General features: G+C 56.9%; 9 protein-coding genes across 9 annotated transcripts; 4 read left to right on the plus strand and 5 right to left on the minus strand.

The window, feature by feature from the left end:
• Positions 1 to 854: 854 nt before the first annotated feature.
• PHYSODRAFT_463644 (hypothetical protein) lies at positions 855 to 1298 on the minus strand (the record flags this gene model as incomplete). The annotated part of the gene is made up of 1 exon (XM_009533095.1): positions 855 to 1298. A coding segment is annotated over one exon (444 nt), but the record flags the coding sequence as incomplete, so codon positions are not given.
• Positions 1299 to 2261: 963 nt separating this feature from the next.
• On the plus strand, positions 2262 to 4894 carry PHYSODRAFT_335648 (hypothetical protein; the record flags this gene model as incomplete). The annotated part of the gene is made up of 4 exons (XM_009533096.1): positions 2262 to 2584; positions 2659 to 2944; positions 4299 to 4525; positions 4600 to 4894. 4 exons carry the CDS (start codon positions 2262 to 2264, stop codon positions 4892 to 4894), a joined length of 1131 nt encoding a protein of 376 aa, XP_009531391.1.
• A 1775-nt stretch (positions 4895 to 6669) lies between these two features.
• Positions 6670 to 7632, minus strand: PHYSODRAFT_511827 (hypothetical protein; the record flags this gene model as incomplete). The annotated part of the gene is made up of 1 exon (XM_009533097.1): positions 6670 to 7632. One exon carries the CDS (start codon positions 7630 to 7632, stop codon positions 6670 to 6672), a length of 963 nt encoding a protein of 320 aa, XP_009531392.1.
• A 413-nt stretch (positions 7633 to 8045) lies between these two features.
• Positions 8046 to 9505, plus strand: PHYSODRAFT_347096 (hypothetical protein; the record flags this gene model as incomplete). The annotated part of the gene is made up of 1 exon (XM_009533098.1): positions 8046 to 9505. The coding sequence occupies exon 1, from the start codon at positions 8060 to 8062 to the stop codon at positions 9503 to 9505; it is 1446 nt and encodes a 481-aa protein (XP_009531393.1). The 5' UTR covers positions 8046 to 8059.
• A 271-nt stretch (positions 9506 to 9776) lies between these two features.
• Positions 9777 to 10199, minus strand: PHYSODRAFT_335651 (hypothetical protein; the record flags this gene model as incomplete). The annotated part of the gene is made up of 2 exons (XM_009533099.1): positions 9777 to 10028; positions 10095 to 10199. The coding sequence occupies 2 exons, from the start codon at positions 10197 to 10199 to the stop codon at positions 9777 to 9779; spliced, it is 357 nt and encodes a 118-aa protein (XP_009531394.1).
• Positions 10200 to 10414: 215 nt separating this feature from the next.
• On the minus strand, positions 10415 to 11587 carry PHYSODRAFT_335652 (hypothetical protein; the record flags this gene model as incomplete). Its single annotated transcript, XM_009533100.1, has 1 exon — positions 10415 to 11587. One exon carries the CDS (start codon positions 11585 to 11587, stop codon positions 10415 to 10417), a length of 1173 nt encoding a protein of 390 aa, XP_009531395.1.
• A 174-nt stretch (positions 11588 to 11761) lies between these two features.
• Positions 11762 to 12631, plus strand: PHYSODRAFT_466328 (hypothetical protein; the record flags this gene model as incomplete). Its single annotated transcript, XM_009533101.1, has 1 exon — positions 11762 to 12631. A coding segment is annotated over one exon (870 nt), but the record flags the coding sequence as incomplete, so codon positions are not given.
• Positions 12632 to 13278: 647 nt separating this feature from the next.
• On the minus strand, positions 13279 to 14013 carry PHYSODRAFT_286711 (hypothetical protein). The gene is made up of 3 exons (XM_009533102.1): positions 13861 to 14013; positions 13705 to 13785; positions 13279 to 13619 (listed from the first exon to the last, which is right to left on the minus strand). The coding sequence occupies exons 1-3, from the start codon at positions 13960 to 13962 to the stop codon at positions 13611 to 13613; spliced, it is 192 nt and encodes a 63-aa protein (XP_009531397.1). The 5' UTR covers positions 13963 to 14013; the 3' UTR covers positions 13279 to 13610.
• A 266-nt stretch (positions 14014 to 14279) lies between these two features.
• On the plus strand, positions 14280 to 15281 carry PHYSODRAFT_355034 (hypothetical protein). The gene is made up of 3 exons (XM_009533103.1): positions 14280 to 14425; positions 14512 to 14715; positions 14791 to 15281. Exons 1-3 carry the CDS (start codon positions 14337 to 14339, stop codon positions 15227 to 15229), a joined length of 732 nt encoding a protein of 243 aa, XP_009531398.1. The 5' UTR covers positions 14280 to 14336; the 3' UTR covers positions 15230 to 15281.
• Positions 15282 to 15295: the final 14 nt, after the last annotated feature.

The following is a 15295-nucleotide window of genomic DNA, read 5'->3' on the forward strand; positions in this document are numbered from 1 at the left end:
GGGTGTAGAGGAGTGATGGACTCAACAAAATCACAAATTTTTAATAGCAGTCTACGCATGTCGTAGCGACGCCGCTGAAGAAAGTGTTTTAGACCTCCGTTGAGATTTTCGCACGGGTTGGTGGTGGTGGCATACCCCTCCGGAGTATGAAAGACCTGCCACCTCCAGTATCTCCCTTTCAGCCACTGCTGATCAAAATACTCTGCGAACTCCGTCAGATGCGTGGTTTCTTTCCACTCAGCAAGGCTGACATCCCGACAGTACTCGTACTCCGTTAGGCTGCGCGAAAAGTGCATATCCATGATCGCAATCATCAACTTCTTCCGATCATCAAGCGGCAGGTGCTGTGTACGTTTCCGTACATTGTACAGGACATGAAAAAAACACATCAACTTCGTGGCGTGCTGGAAGGTTGGTACATTTTGTAGTGCGAGAAACTGAGAATCCTCCGCATCGCTCATTGTAAAATCACAGCGAATAGAAATCCCTCGAAGACTGCGCACTAACTCCACAAAAGCCCTGAAGCACTCCGTGTACTCATGCTCGGCGCGGCGACTCACCACGAAGAAAGCTCCGACTTGGTATCTCCTGGCTTGGTCGGTGAACCCGCAGGTTATCACGGGGTACCCAATATCACTCAGCTTAAAGGTTGCGTCAGCATGGAACAGGACACGAGCATCACCCGTACTGAAGCGAATACAACTGTCGAATATTGCTAGTGAAGTCACGCCGACAATAAACGGGTCATTGTCATCTCCCGAGCCAACGTAAGTCATGCCATCGACGTTCAGTTTTGCACCAAACACAAATGCCGTTTCTGGTGGGTTCTCGGGTTTGTAGCAGCGCGATCGGGCCAGTCTGTGAATTGCTTGGATAGAGTTCTTGGGCCCTTGTTCTTTTCGGATACGTTTTAGGGCGTTCTGAACCTGAGAAAGCGTAGGCCACCCTCCCCGCGACGGTCGGATGTTGACCTGTTTCTTCAGATGGACCTCGATAACCCGGGGTGACAGTCCAACCTCATCTTGGGTAGCGATAAACGCTTTCATAGGGCGAGTGACGAGGGGAGTGTGTTGTTCGCTGCACGTGAGCACTCCTCTCGCGTGGCCGTTCAAGTTCACAAGTACACGCCACTTATCTTGCCCCTTGCACTGGAATACCTTCCACACAATTCCACACTTGCCAAACCTTATACAGGTTTTGCTTGAGCACTTCAGTCGACGCTCTATCATCGTGTGCTTTCCGCCACAGATGCGGCAGAAATCGAAGTCCACTTTGTGAAAAACGGCGGTACAACACATGAGCTGGTCACGGTAGCTATCATAGTCATCCGCGCTGTCAAGAAGAGAGAGCTGTATCCACGTAGACATCCTCGCAACAACAAGAAAGTAGAAGCCAGTGAGTTTGCAGTATAAGCGTTTGAGTTAGTTGTGTATGCACAACCGATCGCTGCGGTGTCCTAGCAATCCAGTCACTCGGATAAGAAGCCGAGTCAATTCAGCCGCCCCGCAATTTTGCCGTCCGGCTAAGAGGCCGGGGTAAATCCGCCGGCCGGCCGTTATACTTCGAACCATCTTATTATACTCTAGACAGGGTTATATATTTCATCCCCCACAATATGGTTGCTCCCCAGAGTTGTATATTTTGCACCACAAATCTGTATAGTTACGCACGCTCCTCGTAGGAACCAACATGAACATCAACTGCTCCGGATGGGGTCATGAGTCGTGACTGTGGCCAAGGGTCGTCCTTCATGTCAATGACGGTCAAGCGTCTACACCACCTGCCCTTCCGGATCCTTGCAAACCTACACACCTCTCCCTCAAATGTGCACACTACGCAGTAGATATCCACGTCTAACCAACCAGCCAACACCAGTCCGTTCGATCCAGCGCAGCATCTGTATGACGGTCGCGACCCTGGTGACTGCATGCACCGGCCCACAGGATCACATCCATCCTGGTAATCGCGAGCCCAGGCGCAGCAGGGCGACCGACCGACCCGACGGATGGCCGGCGTTGGCGTCCGTGTCACTTGGCAGCCAGCTGGTCGGCGCTTGCTTTCTTGCCAGCTGGCCAAAGCTAGCCTTGCCTCCGGTAGCCTCATGACTAGCTGAGTGACAGACCGACTCGCTCAGTTCATTCTCCAATCTACTCCCTCCCATCGAAGCAACCCGCTCGATCTCCGCCAGAGCCAGCGCTCTCCCAAACGTTCTATCGGACCAAGTCTCTCCTACTACTTCTACTTACTCAACCCAAACAGCCATGTTCAGCCTCAGCACCAGCAGCAAGATCTTCGCTCTGTGCATTGCCGCCACCGCCGTGTCGACCGGTGCCCACGCCGAGACAGAGGCGGACCAGACCTTGGGTTTGCTCGGACTCCCCGGCGTCGGCTATGGCGCACCCGGCTACGGATACGGCGCCGGCCCCGCGCTCAGTGTCGGTGTGCCTGGCCTCGCGAGTGTCGGCGTCGGTGTGGGCAACGGCGGTGTTGGTGTCGGTGCCAACGTGCTGGGCCTCGGAGCGCACGTCGGTGTGGGCTTGCCTATCCTGCGGGCTATCCTGCGAACGGCGTCCCGCCGACCGGTGTCTACAACGCTCCGCCGCCTATTGTCAACGGCGCCCCCGCCTACAACAACGCTCCGGCTACTGTTGTGAACAGCGCCCCTGCTACGACGGCTACGACTAGTGGCGCCAATGGCGCGTCTACTGCGAACGCGAACGCCAATGCGAACGGCGGCAACAGCCCCTACTCGACCAAGACGGTCTCCGTCACGAACGGAGACGGCACGTCGAACACGGCGTCCGTGTCGAACGGAAATGGTGCCACCGCGACGGGTGGTGCATCAGCGAGTGCTACGGCCAGCGCCAGTGCGAGTGCGTCTGCTCGGGCCACGGCTGGAGCGAGCGCCACGTCGGCGCAGAAGACGTACCGCCAGCTTCGCTCGGTGGAATATGTGTATCCTCGTCGGAAGCCTGGTTGAGGTGTGGTTTGGAACTCTGTGTCGATCCTCCGTGGTGTCGGCCTCCTAGTGTATCATGTTTGATTTTTTGTCGTGTCGAGTAAGGAGCTTTAATCCCACCCAATCCAATGCAATTGAGCTTTTGTCTGAGACTACATGTAGCTATCTCGAGTGTTGTGGGCGCATGGACACACCCGACAGGTAGGCATTGCTGGTCTTGACAAGATGATCCCTTATGTGGTGGCATGCTGCCGTGATGCTCGTGGCGCGCGTCGTTAGTGTCGTGCCAGCAGTAGGAGCGACAACTCGACCCATGCTTGGGATCTCCTTATCTCCGATTGGTCTCACACAACTTCAACAACGAGCATACAAACATCAGTATAACGCATGTTATACAAACTTGAAGTCAAGCCATTTGTTCAGTCGGGTTCAGTCGGGCCGAGCAAGCTCGCCCGTATTTGCGCATGCACCAACCCCCGTAGCCCAGCCCAGCCAAAACAAGCCAAGCCAAGCTTTACGGAGGTTATGTTATCGTACAGCTAGCTTTCACCACGTGGTGCCCAGCATCACCCCGGCATACGCCTTGACTAAGCGAAGCTTCAGCGCTACAGTTATCATCGAGCTGAGTCGCAGCAATGCGAATAAGAACGCGTAGAGAGTACGGATCAACATGAACATCAACTACTCCGGATGGGGTCATGCCTGCGGGCCAAGGGTCGTTCTTGGAGTCAATGACGGTCAAGTACATACACCACATGCCTTACGACCCTTCCGGATCTTTGTCAGCTCCTCCCTCAAGCCTTCAAGTGTATTGTACACTACGCAGTAGGAGGTATCGACGTCTAGCCAGCCATCACCAGGTCGTTCAATCCAGCGCTATGCACCAGCATCTGCACGACGGTCGCGGCCGTGATGACCCCATCGGCCGACCACCTCACAGGGCCACCTTCGCCATGGTAATCGCTAGCCCCGCGATATGCTGACGCCGCGAAACCCGTCGGCTGGTTGGCGTTGACGTCCGTGTCACTTGGCAGCCAGCTGATCGACGCTTGCTTTCTTGCCAGCTGGCCAAAGCTAGCCTTGCCTCCGGTAGCCTCGCGACTAGCTGGCTGGCCGCCTCGCATCAGTTCATTCTCCAATCAACCCCCTCCCATCGATGCAACCCGCTCGATCTCCGCCAGAGCCAGCGCTCTCCCGAACGTTCTATCGGACCAAGTCTCTCCTACTACTTCTACTTACTCAACCCAAACAGCCATGTTCAGCCTCAGCACCAGCAGCAAGATCTTCGCTCTGTGCATTGCCGCCACCGCCGTGTCGACCGGTGCCCACGCCGGACCAGACCTTGGGTTTGCTCGGACTCCCCGGCGTCGGCTATGGCGCACCCGGCTACGGATACGGCGCCGGCCCCGCGCTCAGTGTCGGTGTGCCTGGCCTCGCGAGTGTCGGCGTCGGTGTGGGCAACGGCGGTGTTGGTGTCGGTGCCAACGTGCTGGGCCTCGGAGCGCACGTCGGTGTGGGCTTGCCTATCCTGCGGGCTATCCTGCGAACGGCGTCCCGCCGACCGGTGTCTACAACGCTCCGCCGCCTATTGTCAACGGCGCCCCCGCCTACAACAACGCTCCGGCTACTGTTGTGAACAGCGCCCCTGCTACGACGGCTACGACTAGTGGCGCCAATGGCGCGTCTACTGCGAACGCGAACGCCAATGCGAACGGCGGCAACAGCCCCTACTCGACCAAGACGGTCTCCGTCACGAACGGAGACGGCACGTCGAACACGGCGTCCGTGTCGAACGGAAATGGTGCCACCGTGACGGGTGGTGCATCAGCGAGTGCTACGGCCAGCGCCAGTGCGAGTGCGTCTGCTCGGGCCACGGCTGGAGCGAGCACCACGTCGTCTCAGAAGACGTACCGCCAGCTTCGCTCAGTGGAATAAGTACACTCGTGTGTGTTCGGAGGTCCTCTATTTACGTTTGTTTAACCCCTATAGAGTCCTGATATGGCTGTAGACTGAGCCTAATTGAAAAACGGTGTTGGTATAATTCCTCCTCCGGCGAAAATTGTTCTTGCAAGTGTTTCCATAGCTTGACAGGCAGGTGCTCTTGAAGTAGTACAGCATTGGTAAACTCAGATAGTTGTCGGAATTTGAGAAATCCCCTGATCGCTTTGTAGGTGCGTTTGGAAGCTGGTTTCCATGCTATCGAGACAACGTCTTTGAGCGCTTGGTGCGTGGCATTCTGTCGAGCCAATGGACAGTATGTACACTCCCGCGATACTTGTTGCGCCCGTCAGTCGTTAGTGTCGTATCATACATGAGGTAGTAGCAACTTGATCCGGAGCTTCTCATCTCCTATTGGTCGAATGCAACTTCAACAAAGAGCATACAAACGCTAGTATCAATCACGTGACAAGGAAAGGAAACAAGCCATTTGCCACATGGTTAGACGGTCAGGGCGAGCCGAGCCGATCGGAGCCACTGAGCTAGCTGTATATAGCATCAACCTTGACGCAGGTTATCATCGTTCAGTGTGTGGTGCCTTCGACACGCGGTGGCCCAGTATCACGGCGGCAGTCAGCTTAGGTAGCTTGACTAGGCCTCGGTACTGCCGTTCCATCAGCAAGCTGAGTCGCGGAATGCGAATTCCGAGGTACCTCGAAGCAAAACAAATAGAGTAGCGGTTAACATGCACATCAACTGCTCCGGATGGAGCCGTGGCTTCAGCCAGGATCGAGGTGGGTGTAACATTCGCTCCTGGTGTGGCTCGATCGCATGCATTTACCTCACAATTAGCGCTCGGTATTAATTCACCTCGACACTCTACCATTTTCATTCTATGAGTCGGATATTGCAGCGATAAGCTTGTCGTTCTTTTATGGATCCGCCGAACCAGTATTCATCTTGCAGTGCATCAGGTCGTACTAGTGGCGTAGCGCTTGAGAAGGAGATCCTGTAGCCTCCACTCTTGCCACGCAGTCATTTCTCCTCTCCCCCCAGGAACACTGGTAAACTGTTTATCATGCGGAAGCAGACAGCTTGTTTCGGGCTTCCACACTGCTGAGAACGGCCCGTACGCAACGCTCACGAGGTGCGCGTCGCCGATTTGAGCGCATGAGAAGCGCCACTCGCTAGCCCCATGTCCATCCAGGAGGAGCTCCCAATGGTCTTCCCGGCTCGAATCCACCCGGACAAACTCAGCTCGCAGCAGCGAAAAGCCCAGACCGATGCCCACCGCCTTGATGTACGCCTCCTTCAGCGACCAAAGTCGATAGAATCGAGTGTATTGGTCATCTTCGTCGTCGGTCTCTTGAATGTATCCCCATTCTCCAGGGTTAAAGTAGTCTGCAAAAGCTCGGAAGAACTCCTCTAAGCCGCACGACGTCCACGCCCACTAAAGCGCGGGAATCACTGGCAATTGCCACAATAGTGCCATGGTGCGAGACGTTGTAGTTCCATGATGGAGGGGCAGCCCCCTCCGCCGGTCGCTTCCAATACGGCTTATTCTGCCAGGACGCAACACTACACTCGTGAGTCGTAAAAACGTAGTTTGAGCAGTCGATGCCATTCCGGGGAGGACGGGTCCCATGCGACGACGTCGACGAAGTGGAGACTGCACAGAGGTGTCGCCATCTTAGAGTAAACGGCAATGTAATGATTGGATGAGATCGCACGACGCGTAAAGATTCAATGAGCTTCCCTGTATTCGCAATATCTCAATAAATAAGCATCTCGCATGGTTCCATGTACTGTTGTGCGAACTGAAGGCCGTTACGTGTCGGCTGTGCGAAGGCGACAAGGTTCTTGGCCACGCACATGCCGTAGATCGATTTTTCTCGCACGACGTCAACCATTCGGGTGGCAATGCTTTTCCTGCGTACCGAAGGGTGCACCCAGAGCTGGCAGATACCAACAAGAGCAGGCTGCGAGGTTGCAGACGCCGTGATCGCGCCCTCCACGCTTCCTGAGCTCTCTTTGTCGTCAGAGTTTGTCTGGACAACTAGATTCGAGGCGCTCTTGTCCAAGGTAAAGGCTTCCGTTATGCGCTCCGTGTTGACGCACCCAACCACTTTGTGCTTTTGAATGTACACAAAGTGGCTGCGTCGCAAGAACGCTTCTTCTTCAACAAAGCCCAATGCGTCATCCAGCACGGCCTTGACCTCCAGCAGCTTCTTCACGTGGGAGGTCGGGTCGTCTCCTCGGATTTCCAGAATCCTCGCCCCCGTGTCGGGGAAGCTCCTCAACATCCTCTCCGTCTTCCACTTGGAGAATGTAATGCCTCGCTTCATCCGCTTGCAGAACTTCTGGTGCTCCTTCTCGTCCTCTTCCTCTCCGGCAGTGTACAGCAGCCCGCAAGTGGGGCACGTGACATGCTTGCCGAAGCTGCGCTGACCCACGTCAATGTAAGACTGCGTAGAAGGGAGGGATTTGCTTGGAGACAGCAACGCGTTGGTACATTTCGAGGACGCAGCGGCAGTCTTTGGCTCCGGCGTGATCGTCGACTTGGTGGCCTTAGTGTGGACTGCAGGCGAGAGCCACAAGGCCATTGAGGAGCTCCTCTTCTTGCCCACGTCATTGTCGCTGGAACTTTTGCTGCTGCGCTTGCGCTTTGCGGCGGAATTCGCCCCTTGACCGCCACCCTTGCCGCGACGCATGAGGGCGTCGTTCACGCTCGCCATCGCCGTCGGAGGGAAATTGCGCGCGACTGCAATGTCAGCGCGGGAATCTGGTTCATCCACGCAACAACTGTCACGGGCGGCTCAGATGCGAAGTGTACCCATATGGTTTTATCACTCTCATCCACGTAGCTTGCAGTATAGCATGTTAGTCCACATATTAGGTTCTACTAGTATCGTTATATGAAAGCATGAACGTAAGGTAAACCGAACAATACTCAGGATATAGCTCGTGCATTTAGCAATATAAAGAGGTACTACTGAACGGCATGTACTGATACTCCATTTACGATCTCTAACGGGTGGTGTAGCGCTCTCCTGGAGTGTTGACTGCATCCAATCCCGGATCGCCGGACACGTTGATCGGCTCACTTTGGAATTCGCGTCTAGAAGCCCAAGCACCGCCTTCACCCCCTCTCTTCTTCCAACAATGGCTTCGCTCGGAGACTACCGTGTGGCGGACATCTCGCTGGCTGACTTCGGCCGCAAGGAGATCGAGATCGCGCAGATCGAGATGCCCGGCCTCATGCAGAGCCGCAAGGAGTACGGCCCCTCGCAGCCGCTCAAGGGCGCCCGTGTGGCCGGCTCGCTGCACATGACCATCCAGACGGCCGTGCTGATCGAGACCCTCAAGGCCCTGGGCGGTGACATCCGGTGGTGCTCGTGCAACATCTTCTCGACCCAGGACCACGCCGCCGCCGCTATCGCTCGCGACAACTCGGCCGCCGTGTTCGCCTGGAAGGGCGAGACCCTCGAGGAGTACTGGGAGTGCACCCTGAACGCCATCACGTGGCCCTCGGACGACGGCAAGGGCGACGGCCCGGACATCATCGTGGACGACGGCGGTGACATGACCCTGCTGATCCACGAGGGCTTCAAGGCCGAGAAGGCCTTCGCCGAGAACGGCGCCGTGCCCGACCCGGAGTCGACGGACAACGCCGAGATGAAGTGCGTGCTCAACATCATCGCGCGCACGCTCAAGACGAACCCCAAGAAGTGGACGCAGATCGCCCAGCGCTGCAAGGGCGTCTCGGAGGAGACGACCACGGGCGTGCACCGCCTCTACCAGATGGAGAAGAACGGCTCGCTGCTGTTCCCCGCCATCAACGTCAACGACTCGGTCACCAAGTCCAAGTTCGACAACCTGTACGGCTGCCGCCACTCGCTGCCCGATGGCATCATGCGCGCCACGGACGTCATGCTTGCTGGCAAGCGCGTCGTCATCTGCGGCTTCGGTGACGTCGGCAAGGGTTGCGCCCAGGCCATGAAGGCCGCCGGCTCCGTCGTGTACGTCACGGAGGTGGACCCCATCTGCGCCCTGCAGGCCTGCATGGAGGGCTTCCAGGTCGTGTGTCTCGAGACCGTTGTGTCCGAGGCCGACATCTTCATCACCACGACGGGCAACAAGGACATCATCATGGCCACGGACATGGTCAAGATGAAGAACAACGCCATCGTGGGCAACATCGGCCACTTCGACAACGAGATCGACATGGCCGGTGTGACCAAGATCGCCAAGCGCCAGAACATCAAGCCGCAGGTGGACCGCTTCATCTTCGAGGACGGCCACGCTGTCATCATCCTGGCCGAGGGCCGCCTGCTCAACCTGGGCTGCGCCACTGGCCACCCGTCGTTCGTCATGTCCAACTCGTTCACGAACCAGACCCTGGCTCAGATCGAGCTCTGGACGGAGCGCGACTCGGGCAAGTACGCTACCGGCAAGGTCTACGTGCTGCCCAAGGAGCTCGACGAGAAGGTCGCTCGCCTGCACCTGGACAACCTGGGCGCCCAGCTCACCGTGCTCTCGGACGAGCAGGCCGAGTACATCGGCGTCAAGCCCACGGGCCCCTTCAAGCCGGAGACCTACCGCTACTAAGCGGCAGGTTTCTGTCTGCCCCGTTTCGACTAGACCCCAGTCTTCCGTGCGGAGGCTGTTGGAGTCCCGGCAGAGATAGGGCCCCCGCTCTTTCATTGTGCTGAGAAGCATCTTCCTGCTGCTTTGCCCACCACAATGCTCTGTTCAACCCACGTAGCCAACGTAGCACCAAAGAAGATATCCAGAAACTAATGTTAAGCATCCGCAAACCAATTGGTAAGCGTTCCTCAATCTCCTCCTTCATTAACTTCTCATTAGCTGGCTCATTTCTTCAAATAAAGATGACGATGAGCAGCGCCGCCGCCAGCAAGAAGATGATCACGTAGTAGCAGCCGAGCTTGCGGTGTGCGCTCACCACCTTACGAGCCGCCTTGGTTTGTTGCTGCACGACCTGCTCTGCGTCACTGACCTGAACGCTCACATGGTCCAGCATGGCATTCTGCGAAATGACCTCCTCGTTTGTGGCTTCAGCTGCTTGGTGAAGTCGCTTGGCGCCCGAGTAGATGACATCGAGTTGTCGTTCCTATCGTCAAACGATCTCGTTTAGCGAACTCTACAACGAGCTCATCTACGCCGACACTACACGGACCTGGTTTTGCGTGGCCTTATCCATCCGCTCTTGCAGCTTGGGCGTCGACACCTCCTCGAATTCGCCCGTTGGCTGCGGGTCTCTCAGCGTGCCATCTTCCATCATTGCCAGTGTGATACCTCAGTGCTTTCGGCGTATGCCAAAGAATTCACACCACGCATTCTCCGCCACGTCCCAAGGACAGAAATATACGATGCACATCAAGGTAAAAAATAAAGCAGGCAGACTCAGGATTTTGAAGAATGCAATGTCTATTTTTCCATGGTGCGCCACGCACCTCGCGGCGTGGCTACGCTGTTGAATGACTACAATGGTGCTATCTAGTTGTCGTTGGTGGCGTTCATATATTTCTTGAGCGGGGCGACGGGCAGCGGCGTAGCCAGCAGGTCGTCGAGATCCTCACTCTCCATGGTGAACGCCGTCTTCGCCTGGCGGAAGAGGTGTCGCGGCCGAGGAAGAAGCACCAAGGCTGTGACTTTGCCCTTAAAAAGCTTGATGTTGCGCAGTGACTGCCGGCTCAGACTGTCCCACACATGCACGACGCCGTTCTCGTCTCCAGATACAAGGAACGCACCGCTGGCGTGAATCTGCAACGTGGTCACGCTCGTTTCGTGTCCTTCAAACGAACCCGGCAGCAAAGCCTCCGGACCCCACGGCGAAACATTGGCACCAGAAGTCGGGCCCGTCGATGCGTTGGCAACACGAGCCGTAGCGGCAGTAGCCGCAGTCGCTGCTGCGTTCAGGTCCAAAGCATAGACCCGGCCATTGCCGCATCCCATGAAGAGCCGCTGCTCCATGGGGTCAGAGACGCATGCGTTGACGTAAGACGGGCACGACACACTGTACAGGCACTGCGACGAGCTCAACGACCAGATCTTGCAGGTACGGTCCAGCGACGACGTGTAGATGCGCGCGTTGACGCCGCCGAGACCCACGTGCAGCGAGGTCACGGGCAGCACGTGGTCTGTGAAGCTCACCACGGGCGTCACGCCCTGCTGGAAGCTCGACGCAGCGTCCGGTTCGTCCAGCAAGTCCACGAGTCTCCACGCGTGCACCAGTGCGTCTTCTCCAGCCGTGATCAAGTGCGAGTCGTCCGACGTGAGCGCCAGCGCCGACACGCGCTTGTAGTGGGCGTCGAACACCGTCACCAGCTCGCCCGTCTTGACGTCCCACACGTAGACCTTGCCCGACTCCGCTCCAGCGAACAGGAAGTTGCCGCAGGTCGAGGACGTCACGGGCCCCATCTTCTCAGCCACGTGGCACTTCCACACGGGCATGTCCTTGCCCCAGTTCCAGAGGTTGAGCGCCAGCTTGCCCTCCTGCACAGCCACCAAGTGGTCGGTGCGGGGCACCGCGTGCACGCCATTGAGCGCCGAGCGGCAGTTCTTGAAGCAGTACAATTGGCCGCCGGTGGAGGCGTCGGCCACCAGCAGCTCGTTCTCCTGGCTCGAGCCCAGCAGCAGCACGTGGTCCGCCAGCGCCGTGGTCGCCATGCTTATCGGAGCTCTTCGATGTAGGAATGATGTCCGAGCAGTGACGTCCAATACCTTCCGAGTCTGTGATTGGTGGAAAGAGAACCGAAAATCGGTTTTCTGTGCTCTGATTCGTTGAAAAGGAATTTCAAGCGCAACTTGGGTCATTATCGAAGGTGCAGCTGGGTGGTGACCATGGGGCGCGAAGGAGGAGGCGACAAGCGCAAGAAGCAGTGGATGGGCGGCCGCGACGGCAACAACAAGCGTCACAAGGGCGCGCTGGGCGCTGCTGCCACTGCTAAGGGCCACGGTGCCGTGCTGGTCACGTGTGACAAGACCAAGGAGCGCCAGAGCGTGAGCGACGCCCTCAACATCCTGAACGAGGCGGCCGACAAGTTCTTCCCCGTGGCGGAGGAGGACAAGAAGGAGACGGACGAGGCCGCGAAGGAGGAGGGAGGAGACTCGGTGCAGAAGAAGCTGCAGGAGGAGATTGCGGCGCTGCAGACGCAGGCCAAGAGCCGCCAGACGGGCAGGTTCACGCCGCTGGACACGGGCGTCAAGGGCGCCATTCTCATCCAGTTCAAGGACGACACCATTTCCCCCACGGCGCTGCTGTCCAAGATCTTCGAGCAGGTGGAGAGCACCAAGGACTTCGCCTCCAGGTTCATCATGAGAATGACCCCGCTGGAGAAGGTGGGCTACTCGAGTGTGGAAGCCATCAAGGAGTTGGCTGCTCCGATGATTAAGACCCACCTGGAGGCGTTCAAGGAGGAGCAGAAGGCCGCGGGCACGGACGAACCGCTCGAGTTCGCGGTGGAGTTTAAGCGCCGGAACTGCACCAACCTCAACAGCATGGACGTCATTAACGGACTCGTGGAGCTGGTGGGCGAAGACAAGACCAAGGTAAACCTGACGACGCCTCGCTCAGTCTTGCTCATTGAGGTGTTCCGCAACACGTGCGGGTTCAGCATTCTCACGGACTTCCACCGCTTCAAGAAGTACAACGTGCGCTCGGTCATCGACCCGCCCGTCCCAGGCCAGCAGACGGCTAAGAAGAGCGACAAAGATGGCAAGGCCGACACGAAGGGTGGCAAGACGGACACGAAGGATGCCGCAGAGAAGGATGCATCGACCGAGGCGGAAGACAAGAAGGAAGAGAAGAAAGCTGAGACCGCTGAAGACAAGTCTAGCGAAGGCGATGCAACCAAGGAATAGAAGGATACACTGTAGTTGTTAACGCAATAGAAATCCTTTCATTGATCACTTCTATTACATGCGGCGACTACACTACCTACAGATACTTTGGATGAAGAATCACGCCTAGTGTTGTCTTCACAAAGCAGCTCAAAGCTGCTTCAGAAAATGTAGATAAGATTTGGAGATCATCATCTTCGTCATCCAATTCAAACATACAACCGCTCATGTAAACATGCATACATACACCACCCGCTGCTACAAAGGCCGAGTGCACTGAGCTGTCTTGAGAACGGATCCGTGTGTTGTTTTCCATGCTCACGCTTTGGTTCGGAGAATGTAGATAAATTGGTTGGATCGTCATCTCCGTTCTCGCAACACGCTCAGCACACTCTCCACGCCTCGTAGCTGCGCACCCAATGCTCCTGTATATCCTGTCTTTTGCCTGCAGTTTCGCGTGATTCCCCGTCGTCCCGCACCCCTGTCATCCACACACAATAGAAGTCCCGACGCGATCGATCGATGCAAACGAAAGAGAGAGAGGAACAGCCATTCCCCCTCTGCTTTACTGCATTTTCGGTTTTCCAAGCGAAGACGCGACGCCTCGGAACACGACGATGCAGAAACCTGTTCCCGCGTGCTCGTCCGCACCGCGCCCCAATCAACCACGACCGACCCTAACTCGCCACTCGTCCACCCGAGCTCCGGCTCAGCCAACAGAAGAAGGAAAAGGAAGGAAAAGCGCTCCATTTTCTTCCACCCCCGGCCAAAACCGAGCACTGGCGTTCACTGGAAGAGCAGCCCGCAGGAAGGAGAAACTCTCCGTCGACTAGTGTCCATGGCGCTTAATTTACTCTTCCTGTATCAGTCCAACAAGAGCAGCGAAATATGAGCCACCTGATTCATATCCTAATGGTTGTTGCTGCTGTTGAAGCCGCACGAACCTTGTCCTTGTTCTTGCGGTTGCGGTGCTTCTTGTCGAACTTCTTGGCCCAGTGCTGGTTGCGCAGGAACTTGGGGTCCAGCTGTAATAAAGGCAAGAAGAAGGCGTCAGTCTGCTGCCCTGTGTGTCTGTATCATTTTTGGCAGCGGGGACGTACGCCGCGCGTGGAGTGGAAGCGGTGGTTCTTCGGCTTCTTGATACCGTTGCGGTGAGCCTTCACCGTGTTGTTACGGGCGGTGTGGTTTTTCTGCTTGACCATTTTGGCGTCGGATTGGCTTGGTTTTCCTACTGTGGCGGCGCTTTCGTCTCGCTGGAGGGTCTATCGCAGCACTCAAGGGGCGGCTCAAACGCTAGCCACCAGTCGATTCGCGCAAATGTGCGCCACACTAGTTCCCACAGCGTCCTAAGCTAGCGTTGTGTAGACCACGCTATTTTCGTTAAACCTCAATTTGAAGCGCTGATAAAACCTCGCGGCCACGTGGTGTACCGCACACCAGGCTCTGACTTGGCCTGAGTATGCCCCGTCGTTTCAGCAGCACGGAGGGGGGAGCCAAAGCCAAAATCCCGACCGAGCGCGACCGAACGGCCGCATCCTCGCCGAGAGCACCTCGCTAGAGCAGACACAGAGACAGCATGGACCCGTTCGGAGACAGCCAGCCGGTCGAGGGCGAAGTGCCCGCCGAGATCTCAGACTTCGCGCCGCCCGCGGACAACACTGGAGAGTACGTGAAGCAGGAAGATCGAAAAAACATATTATTTTATTCCAGATCTGGATGAAGTACTAATAGAACTGTTGCTGCTGTGGCAGCTTCTACGAGGTGGAGCCCACGGAGGCCGCCACGAATGGCACGTTCGAGGGCCTGGGCTACCAGCAGCAGGAGTACCAGGAGCACGCGTACGAGGAGCAGACGGAGAGCTACCAGCCCATGGAGTTCGCTGCCCAGGAGCAGCCCGTTGAGACGCCCGCTGTCGACTTCCAGATCCCCGTCGTGGAGGAGGACAACGAGCTCACGTATGTGGCTGAACAGAGATGCAGTTGGAAAGATATCCAGGGTTTTCTGACCGTGTTGTTTCTTTTGCTGTGCAGTAAGTTTATGCGCGAGTACGAGGAGAAGATTGCGCTGAAGGCGCAGGAGCAGGAGAAGGTGGCCGTGGAGTGCAAGGCCAAGGCCGAGGAGGACATGGCGCAGTTCGTGGCCGAGCGCCAGCGCATCAAGGAGTCCAAGATGCAGTCTAACCGCGTGTTCGAGCAGGCCACGCTCGAGAAAATGGTGGCTGACCTGCAGAACGAGAACCCGTGGGAGCGCGTGGTGACGCTCGTGGACCTGGAGACGAGCCGCAAAAAGAAGCTGGACGCGCTCAACAACAAGAAGGACTCCAAGAAGCAGGACCCTAAGCCCGTGGCTGTGCCCGCTAAGAAGACGCCCGAGGACGAGGAGGACGTCTCTCGGATGCGACAGTTGTTCGTGCAGCTCAAGGCCACGCCGCTCGAGCAGACGCGTGCTGACGCTGTGGCTGCCAATTAGACCAACCACAGACAGAGATCAGCCCCGCACGCTGCGGTGGTGATAGTAGAGAAGGCGGTAGCGCCT

This window comes from Phytophthora sojae (assembly GCF_000149755.1).
Source record: "Phytophthora sojae unplaced genomic scaffold PHYSOscaffold_6, whole genome shotgun sequence".
Classification (NCBI taxonomy): domain Eukaryota; phylum Oomycota; class Peronosporomycetes; order Peronosporales; family Peronosporaceae; genus Phytophthora; species Phytophthora sojae.